General features: G+C 43.1%; 1 protein-coding gene across 1 annotated transcript in view; it reads right to left on the reverse strand.

Annotated features, from left to right (window-relative positions):
* Positions 1–17,009, reverse strand: part of GARIN1B (golgi associated RAB2 interactor 1B) — a 19,548-nt gene extending 2,539 nt beyond the window's left edge. The window contains exons 1-6 of the mRNA XM_031454525.2: positions 16,673–17,009; positions 15,403–15,587; positions 13,969–14,221; positions 10,230–10,351; positions 7,291–7,328; positions 4,190–4,362 (exon numbers count right to left, since the gene is read on the reverse strand). Coding sequence (XP_031310385.2) covers positions 4,190–4,362; positions 7,291–7,328; positions 10,230–10,351; positions 13,969–14,221; positions 15,403–15,587; positions 16,673–16,921 — 1,020 coding nt within the window. The 5' untranslated portion in view covers positions 16,922–17,009. The remainder of the gene's footprint in view (positions 1–4,189; positions 4,363–7,290; positions 7,329–10,229; positions 10,352–13,968; positions 14,222–15,402; positions 15,588–16,672) is intronic.
* Positions 17,010–17,511: the final 502 nt, after the last annotated feature.

Raw genomic sequence — 17,511 nt, forward strand, 5'->3', positions numbered from 1 at the left:
TCCAGTACTGGCCATGCAAACCTGCCATGTGCCTTTCTCCAAGCTCTTTCTCTTTCTGTGGCAACCCTAGAAGCTCTGTGGTGCAGATGGCAAGTCACAATATGGAAGGGGCCCAGGGTCCTGTTAAAGAGTCATTCACTGGAAAGGAACACCCTTTTTGGACTTTCTTGTGAATAAGAAATGAACTTCTATTGGTTATTTTATGTCATTGATATTTGGGTCTTATCTTTTACAGAGGTAGAATTACCTTAATACATATGGGAAGATATTGGAAGTTTTTGAGCAGAGAAGGGACATGACCTAAGATTTTTAAAGGGCCACATTAGACTGAAGGGGGTAAGATTAGAAACAAGCCACCAACTTAGAGGATTTTTGCAACAATCCAATTGATGATGATGATGATGGCTTGGTCCAGGGCGGTAGCCATGGAATTAGTGAGAAGTGTAAGATTCTGCATATATTTTGAAAGTATTTTAAAAAGATTTCCTAATGGATTGGAACTGGGGTGGAGAGGAGTCGAGGGTGACTCCAAGGTTTTGAGCAGTAGAAAAATGGAGTTGCCATTTTCTAGGATAGAAAAGACCTTGCAGGGAACAAGTCTTGAGGGTTAATATTGAGGGATTAGTTTGGGACATGTTGAGATGTCTGTTAGATATTCAAATGGAAAGGTTAATTAGGCAGTTGGAGTTCATAGTGTTCCGGTCTAGAGATATGAAATTGGGAGTAATTGGTATATGTGTAAACCATGGTAAAACCATGAGTTTTGATTAGAAGAGACCCAAGGACTGAGTCCTGGAAATTTTTAGTGTTTGGAGATGATGTGTACATGTGGTGTGTTGTTGATGAGAATGAATCAGCAAAGGAAACTGAGAAGAAAAGCCAGTGGAGGAGGAGAGTGTAATGTTCGAGAAGCCAGGTGAAGGAAGTGTTTCCAGGAGAAATCACATATGCCACATGCTGTTAACAGTGAGATGAAAACTGACTGGCCATTGGCTTTAGCAATGTGAGGATCAGGTTTGGTGGGATAGTGGGTGCAAAAACCTACTGGAGAGGTTCAAGAGAGAATGGGAAGCAAGATATTGGAAACCATTGGGGGTTTACTAGAAAAAGCATCAGAGTAGGGAGAGGGACCAAGAGAGGTTTTGTTTTGTTATTTTTTTAAGTGGAAGAAATAACTGTGTGTAGGAGAAATACCAGCTTGTTTGTTGCTCATGGGAAGGATCAGAAGAGATGATCAAATAGATGATGTAGGGAAGAGGAGGCAAAGTTGCTGGAGCAATGTCCTTGAGTAGATGAAACGGGATGGGATCATCTCCGTACAGAAGGGGAAGAGTTGGACTTTGCTGAGGGCGAGACAGTTCTTCCACAGTGGCCAGGAGAGAAACTAGATCTACCTGTCTGGCTCCAGATAAGTGATAAACATGTGGTGAGACCTTGGAATTCCCTTTCCATTGCTACTACGTTCTCAGCGAAATGGGAATCAGGATCATCAGGAAGCACTGGGGGTTTAAGGAGGGAGGAAGTGTAAAATAGCCATTCAGCAAAGAGAACAGATGAAGGGAACATAGTATGATCTCCAGGCAACATTAAAGACCCTCTTGAGGCTTGAGATTATGACTTTGAGGTGAGACTGGTTAGTATGTCATGTGGTTTTCTCCAGGCAAGTTTAGCAACATGGTGCAGCCTGGAGTTGGTGGAGAGTTGGATGTTGCCAGTGCACAGAATGAAGTGGAAGAGACACGAAGGTGCTGAGGGTGCGTGCAAGGGAGTGATAATACTCATGACAGATTGTGGAATCTAGGCTAGAGGGAATGGGAATGAGGATGTGAGGAGAGTGAGGGATAGTGAAAACCCAGAAGGAGCAAGAGATTGCAGGATTGGTGGAGTTGAAGGATTACTGAACTCAGAGAGAGATAGGAGGTGGTAGAGTTGGAGAGTAGGAACAATGGGGGTGGGGTGCAGCTATTAATGACAAACTCCAGGGTAAAATCAGGGGACTCTGTGGCTGAGGGTGGAAGACAGGATCGCTGGGCAGCAGTTCAAGGAACAGTCGCCAGGGTATGGGAAGGATCATCTATGTGGATATTGGAATCACCAGGAATTAGGACCTAACTCATCCTTGGCAACAGCAAGGTGATCCAGGAACTTACTTTTTAGCCCTCCAACCATTTCAGTCTGAAAACCACTTCAGTGGAAAAAAAAGACCCTCCTAGGATATCTTAAATTAAAGCAAGACATCCAAGAAAGCTTTTCAACTGAAACGTTGGGCAGCTTTTCTGAAACACTCATAGTCTGGTTTTTATTGAATGTGAATATTGTGCATGTTAAAGAGAGGCCAGTCCATGGGCGGTCTGGCAGGCCCTCCTTAGTGACTCAATTAATCTATGATTTCAGTTTGTGAACCCCTGATTTTACCTATACTTTGAGCCTTGAACCTCTGATTTACCTGTGCTTTGAGCCTGTGTCTCCTCTTTTTGGAATCTTCAATTTCAAAAGCACTAACAAGGTATGTCAACATTTCAAGGAGGTGTCATATGCCAAAGAAATTGAGCCAGTGTTTGTAGGTCTGGGATGACAGCAAACTCGGAAAGTTTTAACACAAAAAGAGAAACTCCCCTTCCACACACACCTTGTCTTACCACCTCCTGAAGGAAACTTTCTGCAGCCTCAAACCGAAACCTCCATTTGGAACAGCAAGGCTGGGCTAGCAAGTCCGAGTTAGGGAATGCACTAAGGAAGGGGTAGATGGTCTAAAGCTTGAATCAGAAAAGAGACTAACAAGAAAAGTTGGCAAAAAGGGAAATTTAAGGAGAGGACCTCGGCTAAAATTCATTTCTGGTCCCTCAGCCTTGTCCAGAGTAGTCTGAGCAGAGAAGAAAATACATATCTCTTTTGGTATGTGGCCTTACTTTCAAGTTTTAAATTAGATAAATAGAAGCTTGGTGAGGCATTGCTCAGTGGTGTACTTGTCCTGTCTTCTGTTTCCTTCTGTTACCACTTTTCAGCATCTCCTCTCTTCTCTGACTCCCTCCTTCCACCTTCCTTTTCACCTCCAATTTGTTCTCTTCCACCTCTCCTCTGGTCCTGTTTCTGTTTCTTTCCTTCTTGCCTCCTCTTGGTCCTGGCCCTTCTGAAAGCACGTCTTCTTGTGGCCTCCCTGGAGGTGTAATGGAGGTGCGCTGTGGTGATGTGTGGAGGTGAGGACATGAAGTTCGAAGTTCTGTGCTGGAATGATGCTGGAATGAAGTTTCTCATCCGGGAGCCATGCTCCCAAGTGGTTCTCCAAGGAAAGGCTCTGCTGTCAGGGTGAGATGATTCTAGTTTTTCCTTAGTTGCAGCTTTCTCTTCCCCTGCATCCAGCTAGAGTCCCTCAGAAAGCTGAATGCTGCAGAGTGGCGTTGGTCAGGGCTGCAGAGATTTCCCCCCATGTGAAAGGGTGGCTCAAATAAAACTTCCTGTTAGTGTTGGAGAGAAAAATATTCAATAAAATGGAACATCCCTTAAAAGCTCTTCCGTGGGCACCTAGATACTTCTGTCAATTTTTTTTACATTGTTAACCATTAAAAATAGGTAACTTGTAAGAGTTAGTGGTTTATTGATAATATTGTACTCTAGACAACATAAACCACTTCTACCTTCTTTAAGGATCTAGCTCCGGTCAGACAGAGGCACATAGGAAGTACTTGATGAATGACTGTTAAATGAGCACATGGATGGATGGATGAGGCTTGGAGCTGGAAAGATAAGGGCTGGGCCCCAGAGAAGGTTGACCCCTACCCCATCCCTCCTGGCCTAGCTCCTTCTCACTCTTTACAGCAAAAGGTTAGGCCTCCCTAAGAGCTCTGGAAAGGACAAGGAGCTCCCCACCTCTGCAGAGGCAGCTCCTCATGCCTCCCACCCAGCAGGGAGAAGGCAGCTCTAGTGACAACAGCTAGTCACTCTGTCCCTTACAGGAATGCCCAAGGGGCCTCTGGTGGCTTCGAAGGTGCCACACCTAGGCTTTCACTCAGCCTAGTTGGAGGGAGAGAAGAACAGGGCAGGAAGAAAGAGGGTTGAGGTGGCTGTGGCTGGCCCCCCACTCCCACCCCGCAGCCTCCTGGAGTCACGCCCAGGACTCTGGGACCTGAACCCAGGCCTGAGGTGGAATCCCAGGCCTGTCCCAGGAAGGCAGCTGGATTAATCCCATCACCGTACCTATAAGTGGGGCCAGCTGTGGCCCCGTAGAGGCTGCCAGAGTGCTGAGAAGTGAGAGGGGCTGCGGCCCAGAGGGGTTCTCTCTTTCCCACTCTCCACAGGTGAATGAATTCCTCCAACTGAGGTCGAGGGTGCAAGGAATGGAGTCTTCACTGGGACTGTTTTTCTCTAGGTCAGAAAAGGGAATGCATTTGTTTGTACTTTAATTGACAGTGCACTCTCACAGATTTCAGCCAGCCTTTGTGAGGTGCTTATTATGGGCCAGGCACTGTTCCAAACAATTACACACATTAATGCCCTTTTAATCCTCACAACAACCCCAAGAGGTCAGTGCTGCCATGGTCCCCATTCAATGCTTGAGAAATCTGAGGCCCAGCAAGGTTAAGTCTCTTAACCATGGTCACATAATGAGCAGGCAGGGCCAGAATTCAAAGCCAGATAGCCAGGCAACAGAGCCCATGTTTTTACCACTACATCATGTGAACAAGGTAGTACCAGTAAAAGGAGGGTCTCCACCATGGCTTGGAGAGGTTAACCGAGTGAATTTTCCCAGGAGATTCAACTAGCTGCACTGGCAATGGCCTTGAATTCAGATGGCCTGAAGCCAGAAGTTGTTCTTGGACCATTTGACTTCAGCAGCTTGAAGGGTGGCTGGCTCACAGCCCAGCAGCTTTGGCATCACCTAGAGTTTGTGAGAAATGTAGTCTCAGGTCCACCCAGACCCACTGAACCAGAATCTGCATATTAACAGGATCCCCAGGGGATCATTTGCACATTAAAGTTTGGGCACCACTGCAACAGATCACACCACCCACTGACGGGGAATTGAAAGGTTCAACCACATAGGTAAGCTTGGGGATGCTGGCTTTTCCAAATGTAGCTCTCTCTCTCTTGCCATCCAAAAGTTCCAAGGGGTTGGGGTGTGACTGTCCTTCCAAACTGAAAGGGTACACCACCCAGGCCCAAAGAGAAAAGAGGGGTTCCTTTAGCTCCCCCTAAGGAAAGAGCAGGGTCCTGAGGCTATCCCAGGATGATTAATTGAAATCGGCCTATGGACATCTGGAAGTGATAGTTTCCATGACACAGATATCCTGAGTCTGAAATTCTAGCTGTTCTCTCAAGCCCTAGAATATTTGAAATATTCTCTATTTCTACTTCTTCAATCCTAATCGCATGGGATATGTCTTGAGTGTAAGCGTGTTTGCATGTATGTGTAAAAACATTAATGAATCACCATTGTGTTAGCAGTCACATTACATGAGAAAGCATTTATAGACCTGGAGAAAATGTGGGCCAGTAATCAGCTCTACTCACCGTTTAGAACAGGGGCTCTGAACTGCCAGCCTCCAGGCTGACTTTGGTCTATAGATATGTTTTGTTTGCCCAATAAGTGTTGGCCTGTGCTGTACTTTAGGTTTTTGTCTGTTTGTTTATTTGTTTTAATGGAGGTACTGGGGATTGAACCCAGGACCTCGTGCATGCTAAGCATGCACTCTACCACTGAGCTATACCCCTCCCCCTGTACTTTAGTTTTTTATGAAACGGGGGGAAGTGTGTCACATAAAAATCCAGATTTTTGGTTTTCCTTGAAAAATCAGAGTATCTGTCAACACCAGGCCTGTGTTCTAGCATGGCAACAATTAACTGAAGCTTTAATTGAAGCGTTCACTTTCTCACTGCCACTGTCTTCAGCACTCCATACTGTCTCAATGCTGAAACCAAGTGTCAGCCCAGCTGTTGTTTCACTTAATAACAGAGTTGAGAGAAAAGTCAACCATTCTTATGTCTATGATACCTAGACTCTTTACTCATTTATACTACCTGCAGATGTTTGAGTTGCAATCCCTGGTTTCGATAAAACTTGGTACAGCTCCCTTGGGGTCTACACATTCCTCTAAATCTCTAACTAGAACATGATATTCTGGCTGCCTCCTCCTCCAGTTTGGAGGAACAATTTATTAGTGGTGTGGTGCATGAATATTTATGGAGTTCCTATTGTGCTCCCAGCCCTGTGCCTGCCACTGTAGATAATTCAGGGGCATGAAAAAAATTAAGTTTGGTTGAAGAAATAAGACTGAACCCTATGAAACAATTACGGAATAATGTAAGAAAGGTTATGAGCAAGGAAAGATTCATCTGGGTAGGAAGGTGTTGAATGTACCTCAGAGGTTAGTAGGATTTAGCGAGGCATCAGCAGGAATGGGGCAGAGGTAGGTGAGTAAGGCATGGGGAAGGGTAGCTAGCTAAGGTTTGACCAGAGCAGAAGACTTGGGCTGGAGAAGAGGAGGAGAAAGTGATCAGACGAGATGGTAAGAGGGGGAAAGTTCATGCAGGGTCATGCATGCCCAAATGAATAGATTTGGGGTACACTAGAACCTGGAAATAAATAGGGAATTGGCTGCTGTCTCCAGAGTGTGTCATGCTGTCTCACACAGACTCTGTGTCTCTTCTTAGAATCCCTGCTTCATCCACTTTGGCCAGCCCACTTGTACTCATCCTCTGTGACTCAGCTCAGACTCCAGGCCTTCCTGGACCACTTTCTGGGAGGAGTGAGGGAGCCCTGTCTTTGTGCTCCTGTGACACACCAGTCATGAGCTTTGAATGTTGCCTGGAAGGAGAGGTTCTGTAATTTTGGGATTTACCCATCTGACTCCACCAAATTATAAACCAATTGAAGGGGGTACTGTATTTTCACTGTGACTCCACAGCCTTCAACAGTGTTTGGCATTTACCAAGTGCTCCATACTTGTTTTTGAATGAATGATTGATTGAATGAATGAATGAATGAACCAACTAGCAGAAGATCACTGCGGTGGTCCAGGCAAGAAGTGCTAAGGTGGACTAGGGTAGGATCTGTGGGAGTAGAAATGAAGTAAAGAATATAAGAAACATTTCAAAGAAAGAACTTGGTAGGATTTGGTGCCAAATTGACTATGGTGGCCAAACATCCCAGAGGAACTCAAACTAAGTGCAGAAGGACAAAGGCGATCCTGACAGCACCAGGAGAGCTGGGATGGAAAGCTGGAGGGGATCCTATTCCTACATCTGCAGGGCAGAAAGGTCTCCGAGACAAGGGGGCCTTGTGCCCTCCCTTACCTGAGCTGTCCTTTTTGGTCTCTGTCTTTTTGCTGCTCCTGGAGCTCCAGCCATTTCTGGATCAAGGAAATGAAGGTCAAAAGGAAAAGAAGGGAGCATGAAACTCTCATTTCAAAACTTGTTTCTAGTTATATTTTTTTCTGATGCAAAAAAAGCTTTAGAGGCAGATATAAATATGAAAAAGGCAAGCAGTGGCTATATTGGGTGGGTGTGACACATCTTAAAATACCAAAAGAAAAAAAGTAGGGAAGGGGAGGTGGGGTGGGGTGGGGTTTGGGGAGCAGAACCCATACTGCTGATTTTGCTGAGGTGGAGTGGGCGTGACTCCATCTGTTTGGTCCTGCGTCTCAGCCATTTATTTTATTTGCTGTCAGTTGCACATTGTTGCCAATGTGCAAAAATGGCTAAAGCTGCAACCAGAATAGAACCTGCCTAAATGAGAAGAAAAATCACCACTCAGGGCTTCCTTCTGGGAAGTTAAAAAGGAGAAACTAAATGTACAAAGCAATTATTGAGACAGGGAAGCAAAAATGAAATGTTCCCTGTTTTTCTCGCGTTCCTCTGATCCATTTTGTACATGGCAGCCCAGACTCGGTTACCATAGCTTCCTGGCTGGTCTCTCCACACCTACCCTCCCTCTCTTCAAATCACTGTCGCTGCAACAGCTAGCATGACCTTTTTAAAATGTAAATTGGATCACGTCACTTCCCTGTTAAAAATGCTGCTAAGGCTCCCATTACACGTGAAGTCTAAATCCATCCGCGTAGCTTCCCAGGTCCTGCCTGGCTTGGTCCTTGCCCACTTCCACTTGTGTCCTTCTACCACCACCCCCACTTCCCCACTGGCTTTTCTTCCCTTTCTCTAAACTCACCAAGCTTCTTTCTCAAGGCGAAGCCTCAGCATTATACTCATTTTTTTCCCTTACCCTCCAAGCTTTCTTCACCCTTAATCTGGCTAGCTTGTGTTTCTCCTTCAGGTATTTGACTCCTCTGACCTTCTGGAGATATTAAAAGCTGTCTGTGCCAGAGATTGCCTAGTATCCCTTCTTCCCTTCTCCCTCTGGGGCAGAGCATCTAACCTTGTGTTGGGCCCCTGGCTCTGCAGAATGGAGGATGCATTTCCCAGCCTCCCCTGCAGCCGGGTGCCGTCATGTGACTGCATTGCAGCCAATGAGATATAAACAGAAGTCATCCTTCCCAGAGTAATAAAGAAAATCTATGATTTAACATTTTGATTTAGTCAAAAAGTTGCTTCAAAATATCTTGCTCTATCCAAGTCCAGGGCTCTCCAGCTGAGCAATGTGACATCTTACCCTGAAATTTCTTCATTACGGATCTCTCTATATGACATACAGAGTGATGATCCCAGCATAAATATTTTTCTTTTTTTTTCTTTTTCAGTTTTATTAGGTAAAATTGATACAATTTGACTGCACGTATACAATATATTGCATGTAAATACATATATACAATATACTGTACTTTTAAAAAACTTACATATATGTAAATTATTTCTATGAACAGTTTACAGCTTTAGCTTTTTAAAAAATTTATGTATTTATTTTACAGTATCATATTTTTTACATTGAAGTATAGTTGATGTACAATGTTATATATTACAGGTATACAGTATACAATTTTAAAGGTTATAGTCCATTTATATTATTATAAAATATTGGCTATATTCCCCATTTTGTACAATACATCCTTGTAGCTTATTTTATGCTTGATAATTTGTACCTCTTTATCTGCCTCAATCTTGCCCCTTCCCTCTCCCCAGACCCAATATAAATTCTGTAACAGCAGGCAACTCACAAGTCTTTTTCTTGTGTTAACACTTTTCTACTTCCAGTCCAAGTTAGAATTAATAATACAAATTTATATGCATTGAGAGTTTACTTATATCTGCCGAGGATAGGCCAAGCACTTGATGCATAAGAGTTTATTTAATCCTGACACTCTGGATGAGGTTGGCACTATGTAATTTCTATTTTACAGACCTGAACACTGAGGCCCAGTGAAGTTAAGCAATGTGCCAGGTGTGCCCAAGGGCTCATACAGCAGTGGCTTGGGCTCAGGTCTGTGTGAGCTCTTACCCACTAGGAGAGATCGCGTCCTCTGAGCTCTCCTGGTTTTTACTTTATTTCCAGCATTCACAAAGAAACCTTTCTTAACTTGTTGTCGTTCTGTGTCTGAGTTGGTTGTCCCTGTTATGACAAAAATCTCCTTCTCTCTGACACCTCATTTTTCTCTTCTGGTGCATTTACTAATTTATTTCTGTTCTCCCTTTTTTGTGACACCACAAATCAAGTTCCCTAGGGCCCCCAGTTCCCACTTTATCTGTGGTGCCCCGGGGTCTAAGTGCTCTTGATTCTGGTCTCTCTCATACCAACCAGTCTTAAGATTCAACCTGACGTCATCTGTACATTACAGGGACATTTCCGCAGGCATGGAGAAGACAGACCTGCACAAGCGAGCTTTCCAGAAAACATTTTTAAGAAAATGACCACAGAAGCTCCATGAAGTTCAATCAGAGGCCAGGTAAGTAGGTAAAGGAACCTCATGATAGACAATGTTTTAAACAACGTGTTGGTTGTTTCTCTGTAGGATGAGGAATTTGGTTAGAAGTTAGATTTTACTTTTCTACCAGTTACTAATTTATGATTAATATTGAAGAAGTTATGTTTCTTTCTTTCTTTTTTTTTTTTTTAAATAAAATTCCTCCTCTGAGTCAAGCTCACAGTGCTGGTGGAGAAGGGGGATTACGCAGAGACTATGAAAAGGCTGCCCTGAGTCAAAGATACAGACTGGATACTGAAGGGCAGTATTTCATGACCCTCCCTGTGCCCATTAACTAAGTTACTCGGTTCTGGATCTCCCGGCACAGACCATCTGGGCCACAGGACCGGATGTCAGGCTGCATGGATTTAAGTCATGTACCTGAACTGGTTGTGCTGGTGCAAGTCGGCAAAGATCCGAGAGAGGGCCTCACTCTCCTCATTGGCCATCAGCTGCGTGAGGCTCTCACTGGGCTGGGAGGCTTGGAGTTTCTTCTGTACTAACTAGAGGGGAAAAAAAGCAAATGGTGGTTACGGCCTTAGGGTCTCTGCATTTTCCTAATATGATCTGGACCCCAAAATGTGAGAACTCTTAAGCTGTTCCACTGGACAGAGTCATGCCAGATGCTTAGAGAGGCAATTCTGAGGTCATATCTGTTTGTTTATACCCCTGTACTGTTATAAATGTCCTTTGTACACAAGGTCCTGGGTTCAATCCCCAGTACTGCCACTTAATAAATAAATAACCTGATTACCTACCGCCTGCAAACAAACAAACAAACAAACAAAAAAAGCTTTGGTGGCCTAAGGATAATATCATCATTAAATACTTTAAACATAATTTAGAAGATAAGCTATTCTTATTAACATACCTTAAAATATTATCAAGTAGTCTATTAATATAAACTTTAATAAAGCTTGTGATACTTGGTTTTACATTAAAATGGAGGGGGAATTAAATATTTATTGTAGGAATTTAAAGTTTTACAAATTAATTTCTCTAAGAAATATCCTATAATGAGCTGCTTTTTATGCCAAGGTAAAACTGCTTATTTTCCTGTTGCCTGTGATGCCCCAAAGATGCTCCAATTGTGCACACTGTTCATACTCATTCAATATTTATTGAATATCAACTATGTGCCAGGTGCTGGGGAATCGCAGTGAAGAAGATTGATAAAAATCCCAAGCCTTCATCGAGTTTATCTTGTAGTTCAAGTCAAGCTTGTGTTCATCACACTCAACGCCTGGGTCAAAAGTCTCAGGTGGTTTCTCTAAATTCTATCAAATATTTAAAGAAGCAGTAAAATACCAATTCTTTACAAACTCAGAAATAGAGGAGGGAACAAGTACCAAATTACTCAATTAGGCTAGTATTACTCTGATACCAAAGCCAGGCTATCACAAGAAAACCACAGACTATGTCCTCTAATGAACATAGAAGCAAAACTCCTTAAGAAAATGCTAGCAAACCAAATCTAGTACCATAAAAAAAGGATTATATAAATGGAATTTATTGCAGGATCACAAGGTTGGTTTAATATCTAAAAATCAGTTAATGTGATATACTGTCTTAATAGAATAAAGGGCAAACTATATGATGATCTCAGTAGATGCAGAAAAAGTATTTGGCAAAATCTAATATGCACTCATGATAAAATATCTCAATAAACAAGGAATAGAAGGGGACTTCCTCAACCTGCTAAAAGGGCATCTACAAAAATCCCAAGGCAAGCATCATACTTAATGAAAGACTGAATGTTTTCCCCCTAATATCAGGAATGAGGCACTGATGTCTGCTTTTCCCACTTCTATTAAACATTGTTCTGAAGGTTCTAACTAATGCAACAAGGCAATAAACAAACAAGTGGATCCAAACTGGAAATGAAGTTAAACTGTCTTTATTTTCAGATGTCATGAATGTATGTATATATGTAGAAAATTCCAAGAAATCTACAAAAACTACAACTAATGAACATGATTAATAGACAAAAATCAGTTGTATTTGTATATATTTTCACTGAATAATGGAAACATTAAATTAAGAAAACACAATTCCACTCACAATAATATCAACAATCAAATACTTAGGAGTAAATTTAACAAAAGAAGTGCAGAACTTGTATACTAAAAGCTACAAAACATTGCCAAGGGAAATTAAAGAAGATTGAAATAAATGGAAAGACATTCCATATACATGTATTGGAAGACTCAATATTGTCAAGATGGCATTTTTCCCCAAATTGATGTGTAAATTCAACATGTCCTTATCAAAATTCCAGAAGGCTTTTTCTCATATAAATTGACAAGCTAAACCTATAATTTACAATCAAAGGATCTGGAATAGCCAAAACAATTTGAAAAAAAAAAAAAACCAAAAGCAACTGGAAGACTTACATCACCCAATTCCAAAACTTACTATAAAGCTACATTAATCAAGACATTGTGATATTGCCACAAGAATAGGCAAACAGATCAATGGAACAGATTTGAGAAGCCAGAAACCTTTACATTTATGGTGAATTGATTTTTGGCAAAGATGCCAGTACAGTTCAATGGTGAAAAGATAGCCTTTTCGACAAATGGTGCTGGGAGAACTGCATACTCAACATGCCAAAACAAAACAAAACAAAAAAGTACTTAGACCCTTACCTCACATCATACACAAATACTACCCCCAAAATGGATCAAAGACCTAAATGTATGAGCTAAGTCTGTAAAAATTCTAGAAGAAAATATAGGATAACATCTTTGTGACTTTGGGATGAACAAAGGGTTTTTAGATATAACACCAGAAGCCTGATCCGTAAAAGAAAAAATGGGTAAGTTGCACTTCATCAAAATTTAAAACTTTTGCTCCTCAAAAGATATTATTAAGAAAATGAAAAGACAATTCAGACTGGGACAAAATATTTGCAGATTATACATCTGATAAAGGACATGTACCTAGGATATACAAAGAACTTTTACAACTCAAAAAGAAAAAAATAATTTAAAAATGGACAAAAGATTTGAATAGACCTTTCACCAAAGAAGATACATAAATGGCTAATAAGCCCATGAAAAGTTGCTTGACATCATTAGCCATTCAGGAAATCCTAATTAAAAACACTATATATCCACTAGAATGACTTTAATAAAAAAGATAGACAATACCAGTGTTGGTGAGGATGTGGAGAAACTGAAACCCTTATGCATTACTGGTGGGAATGTAAAATGGTACAGACACTTTGGAAAACAGTTGGCTAGCTTACACAGAAATTTACCACATGACCCAGCAATTTCATCCTTGGAATCTACCCAAGAGAAATGAAAACATACATCTATATAAAAACTTGTACACAAATGTTTGTAGCAGCATTATTCATAATAGCCCCAAACTGGAAATGATCCAAATGTCCATCAACTGATGAATAGATAAATAAAATGTGGTATATCTATACAATGGAATACTATTTTTTGGTTCATTTATTTTATTTTTAAATTTTTTTTTTAATTGAAGTATAGTCAGTTACAATGTGTCAATTTCTGGTGTATAGCATAATGTCCCAGTCATGCATACACATGTATATATTCATTTTCATGTTTTTTTATTAAAGGTTATTGTAAGATATTGAATATAGTTTACAATGGAATACTATTCAGCAATTAAAAGGAATGAATTATTGATAATCTGTTACTCTGCCATGGAGTTGGCCCCAGGCTATGACTATGGATGAACTTGAAAAATATTATGCCAAATGAAGGAAGCCAGACACAAGAGACTATAATTATAGGATTCAGTGTAGATGAAACGTCTCAGAAATATGAATAGAGACTGAAAACAGACAAGTGATTGCCTGGGGCAGCAAGCAGGAACAGGGAATGACTGCAAATGGGCATGAAGGAAATTTTTAGGGTGATTGAAATGTTCTCTAATTGTGTTTTTGTGAAGGTTGCACAACTCTATACATTTACTGAAAGTGTTGAGCTGTACGCTTATAATGGGTAAATTTTAGTCAATAAAGTTGATTTTAAAAGGCTTAAGGCAAGGATCACCTTCACAGGGTGCTCCTGTACCAGCTCACCTGAGCTCTACAGCTCAGCTCTGGCCTTGGCTGGAGGTGGCAGTGGTGACCACTTACCTTAGAGTCTCCTGAGGGATTGCAGCCGTTCTTGGATACCAGGCAGTGAGTGACAAGAATCCTAGGGTCTTTGGTGGTGATGGACAGGCCCTGCTGCAGAATTTGAACCAGTCGTATCCAAAAGCAGAAGACAGTCTCAGGATGGTCAGGGTGGAGCCTTAAGTAGTAGATTTTCTCTGTGACTGTCCTCAACCTTAGGATGCGCTGAAGGCAGTCACAGACCTGGAGCTCCACAAACTTCAATGGGAGAATCCTGAAGGCACAAGGGAAGAAACACATTGACAACCCCAATGCTTCTGACCCAACCCTATCTTCATTAAAATGAGGAGTATCTCCACTGGGACTGAGGCTTTAGGGGATGGAAGAGAACATGCTTAGCATAGTGGTGCTCAAAGTTTTGGGGAAATTAGAGTCACCTGGGGAGCTTGTTTAAAATGCAAACACCTGAAGACACCCCCAAAGATTAAGACTCAAAAGATCTGGGGTGGAGCCCCGGAATCTGCATTTTAACCTCCATTCATCCTGCCAAGAATCTCATGCTGGCATTCCCTGGATCCTTCTTGAGAGAGACAGCCCGGGAGTAAGGTAGCTGGGATCATAGGGTTTTCCAGTTTCTGTCTTGATAGCACAAAGGCAGCTGGCCTCCTCTGCCTCAGAGTTGGGCCCACTGTCCGGCTTGTCCATTCATTGACCTTAATGGCTCAATTACTCTTCCAAAGGAACTAAAGTTCAAAGAGCTGGCTTTGGATTTAATAACTTGTCAGCTGGGACTGGCTGTACTTGCTGGAGCTATGCCTAGAACATAACGGAGAGGTTTATCACTGAAGCAACATAGAGCGATGAAGGGTTTATCTGGACTTCTGGGAATATCTAGAGATTCTTGAGATATCGTACAGCTATTACTTGAAGAGGCTCAAGCCTCTAAAAGGGCTATTTCATCCCAGAGCAACAGAATGTCACTATATGTTACAGTTTCAAGTGAGACTTAGTTCTTTCTATTCATTTTACCAGTAGGAAAACTGAGATGCAGCAAGTCAACTCGTGACTCAAAAAATGTTTGAGTCTAGTTTGTTGCATACCAGGGACTAGAACCTGCATCTCCCAACCAATGCTTCATCTGCCAGGCCTCTTGGCTTCCTTGCCCCTTGGCCAAAAGTGGAGAGATCACCCCTAGAATTCAGAGCGGTGACTACAGCGAGAAAAAGGAAAGTGGGCCCCCACTCCTGTCCACGTTGTGCTCCCAACCCCTTTGCCCCACTTGTTCTTGATGCTCCTGGTGCACCCACTGTCTTGGGTTACTGTTGCCTAAAAAAATTAATGTCACCGCTGATGACTTCTCTGCTTTCTCCCACCTTGAGTTTACTCACCAAGCAGCCTCTGCTTTGTGCTCACACGTCACTCTACTTGTCCTTCATTCCCATCCGTGTTGCTTACCTCTTCAGGATGATCTTTGGGGTCGTAGATGGTCTGTTCCATGTCTGGCTCTGCCCCTGCTGCCATTTGACACTGGCCATGAGGAGGATGTTGGGAAGAGGCAGGCAAGGCACGGAGGAGGTCACCCCAAGGGCCATGGTCTTGGAGGCTTTGTAGATGTCTATCCAGTTCCTGCCCTTTTTGACCTGCAAAGCAGCCCCCACCCGGAGAACAGTCTGAGCATTGGCAGAAGCTGCAGTATGTTTTGGGTGAGAGTTTCTTACTCGGCACTATTCACATTTTGGGCTGCATAATTCTGTTTGGGGGAGAGGCCTGTCCTGTTTGTTCATTGTAGGATGTTTAGTGGCATCCATGGCCTCTACCCAATAGATGCCTGTAGCAACCTCCACACCCCTCCCCCAAATTGTGACAACCCAGAATGTCTTCAGACAGTGCCAAATGCCCCCTGGTGGTGGGGGGCAGAATCATTGCTTGTTGAGAACCACAGTTTTAACCAATATTGGTTAAACAACTGTAATAGTATTTACACTACTTAGTATTGCAATTGCCCACAAGAACAATACCCCAGGAGTCACATGTGTCACACTTCTGTGAATCCTCCCCAGACTGTTTCCTGGCTTTTCTTTGAAAAACCTGCCCTTTTGCCTTTCTTTGAGTAGCCCTTTTATCACCTGCACCATTTCTGCACTGTAAGGTCCTTTAACTCCCACATTCTGTTGATTTTGGGTTCCATCTGGCCTGAGGAGGGCCCAGGAAAAGAAATAAAAATGCACTGAGTGCCATTGTACTAAGGCTTTTGCCTCCCATGTTTGCATGGAACACCCAGGTCAGGCCCTCCTCTTTAACAGTAGAGGAAACTGGGATTCAGGGTATACAGGTCAGTGGACTAGACTCTGAGCCCAGATCTCTCTGGGTACCCAGCTCCTATTCTTTTACCAATCAGTGTTTCTGATTCCAAACTCTCAAAGGGCACCTCATTTTACTGCCTCTTTGTTCGTCTGCTTTGGGCTGACAGCCTGGAGGAGGAAGTACATTGTGGGATTCAGATACCAAATCCTCCACTCAGAGCAGAGAACACTTGACCTCTCTCCCCAGAATGCCTTCAGGAGCAAACCTGTCTGGGGCTGTGCAAAGTCATGGTCAGATGGGGGTGGCCTTGCCTTCAGTGCCTCTCTTTGCCTCAGTTGTCACTCCTCTCCAGTTCCAGGGACAGACGTGGGAACAGATTTAGAAGAATCAAGGAGTGCCATTCTGAGCCGCCCAAGAGTACCTGGACAAAGTTGCTTTCAAACACCACTGATTCAGGAAATAGGTTGAATTCTGGAGAATGAACCATCTGGCAGAGCAGTCCCTCCTCCACACCCAGGCCCACTCCAGGATCTGGTTCCCCATCCACAGGAAAGAGGCCCCTGAATTCTTCCCAGACATTCAGGGAAGGGACGGTTGGATACGATCTGGTGACTTTTACTGTCTTCTTTGGTTTCCTCCAAGTCTTTCTCTGTGGAACTGATGACAACATTTCCGCACATGCTCAGGGGCCTGCTGCGCGTTTGTCCTGGGATCTCTCTCTTCCCTCCTTGGCCAAGGCCTGGGACCGCCAATCAGCTCACAATGATGAATGGATGACATCATGAAAAACCAGGGCAGGCCTGCAGGAAAGGGAAATGCAGAGGAGCCTCCCTTTTCCTCCAGAGTGCTTTCACAGCTTGTTTAATGCCCCGACATGCCCCAGCCCTTCTCAGGACCTGAGGACACAGTGCCCCCGGAACTTGCTGAGAAAGTGCTAAGCCAGGCAAAAGGCAAAGAAGGGAAGGCTGTTGGGAAGCTCCTTCACTGCTAAGAGGAAAATACCCTCCCTGCCTTTCAACCCTCCCTTACTCTGAGTACAGCCTACCCGCAAAGACTTTACAGGGCTGTTGTCGATTTAAAACCTAGCCTTCCTGAGCTTTGCACCCTATGGGTCCCATGGTCCTTGATTTGTCTGCCTTTGCTGGTTATGGGAGGAGCTGCAGGGCTGTAGATGCCTGCCCTGGGCTCTGCTACGGCAGGCTGACTCCTTCTGCAGCCTTGATTTCCCTGAGGAGATCAAATTGAAGGAACAGTAGATAC

This window comes from Camelus dromedarius, chromosome 7 (genome assembly GCF_036321535.1).
Source record: "Camelus dromedarius isolate mCamDro1 chromosome 7, mCamDro1.pat, whole genome shotgun sequence".
NCBI lineage: Eukaryota > Metazoa > Chordata > Mammalia > Artiodactyla > Camelidae > Camelus > Camelus dromedarius.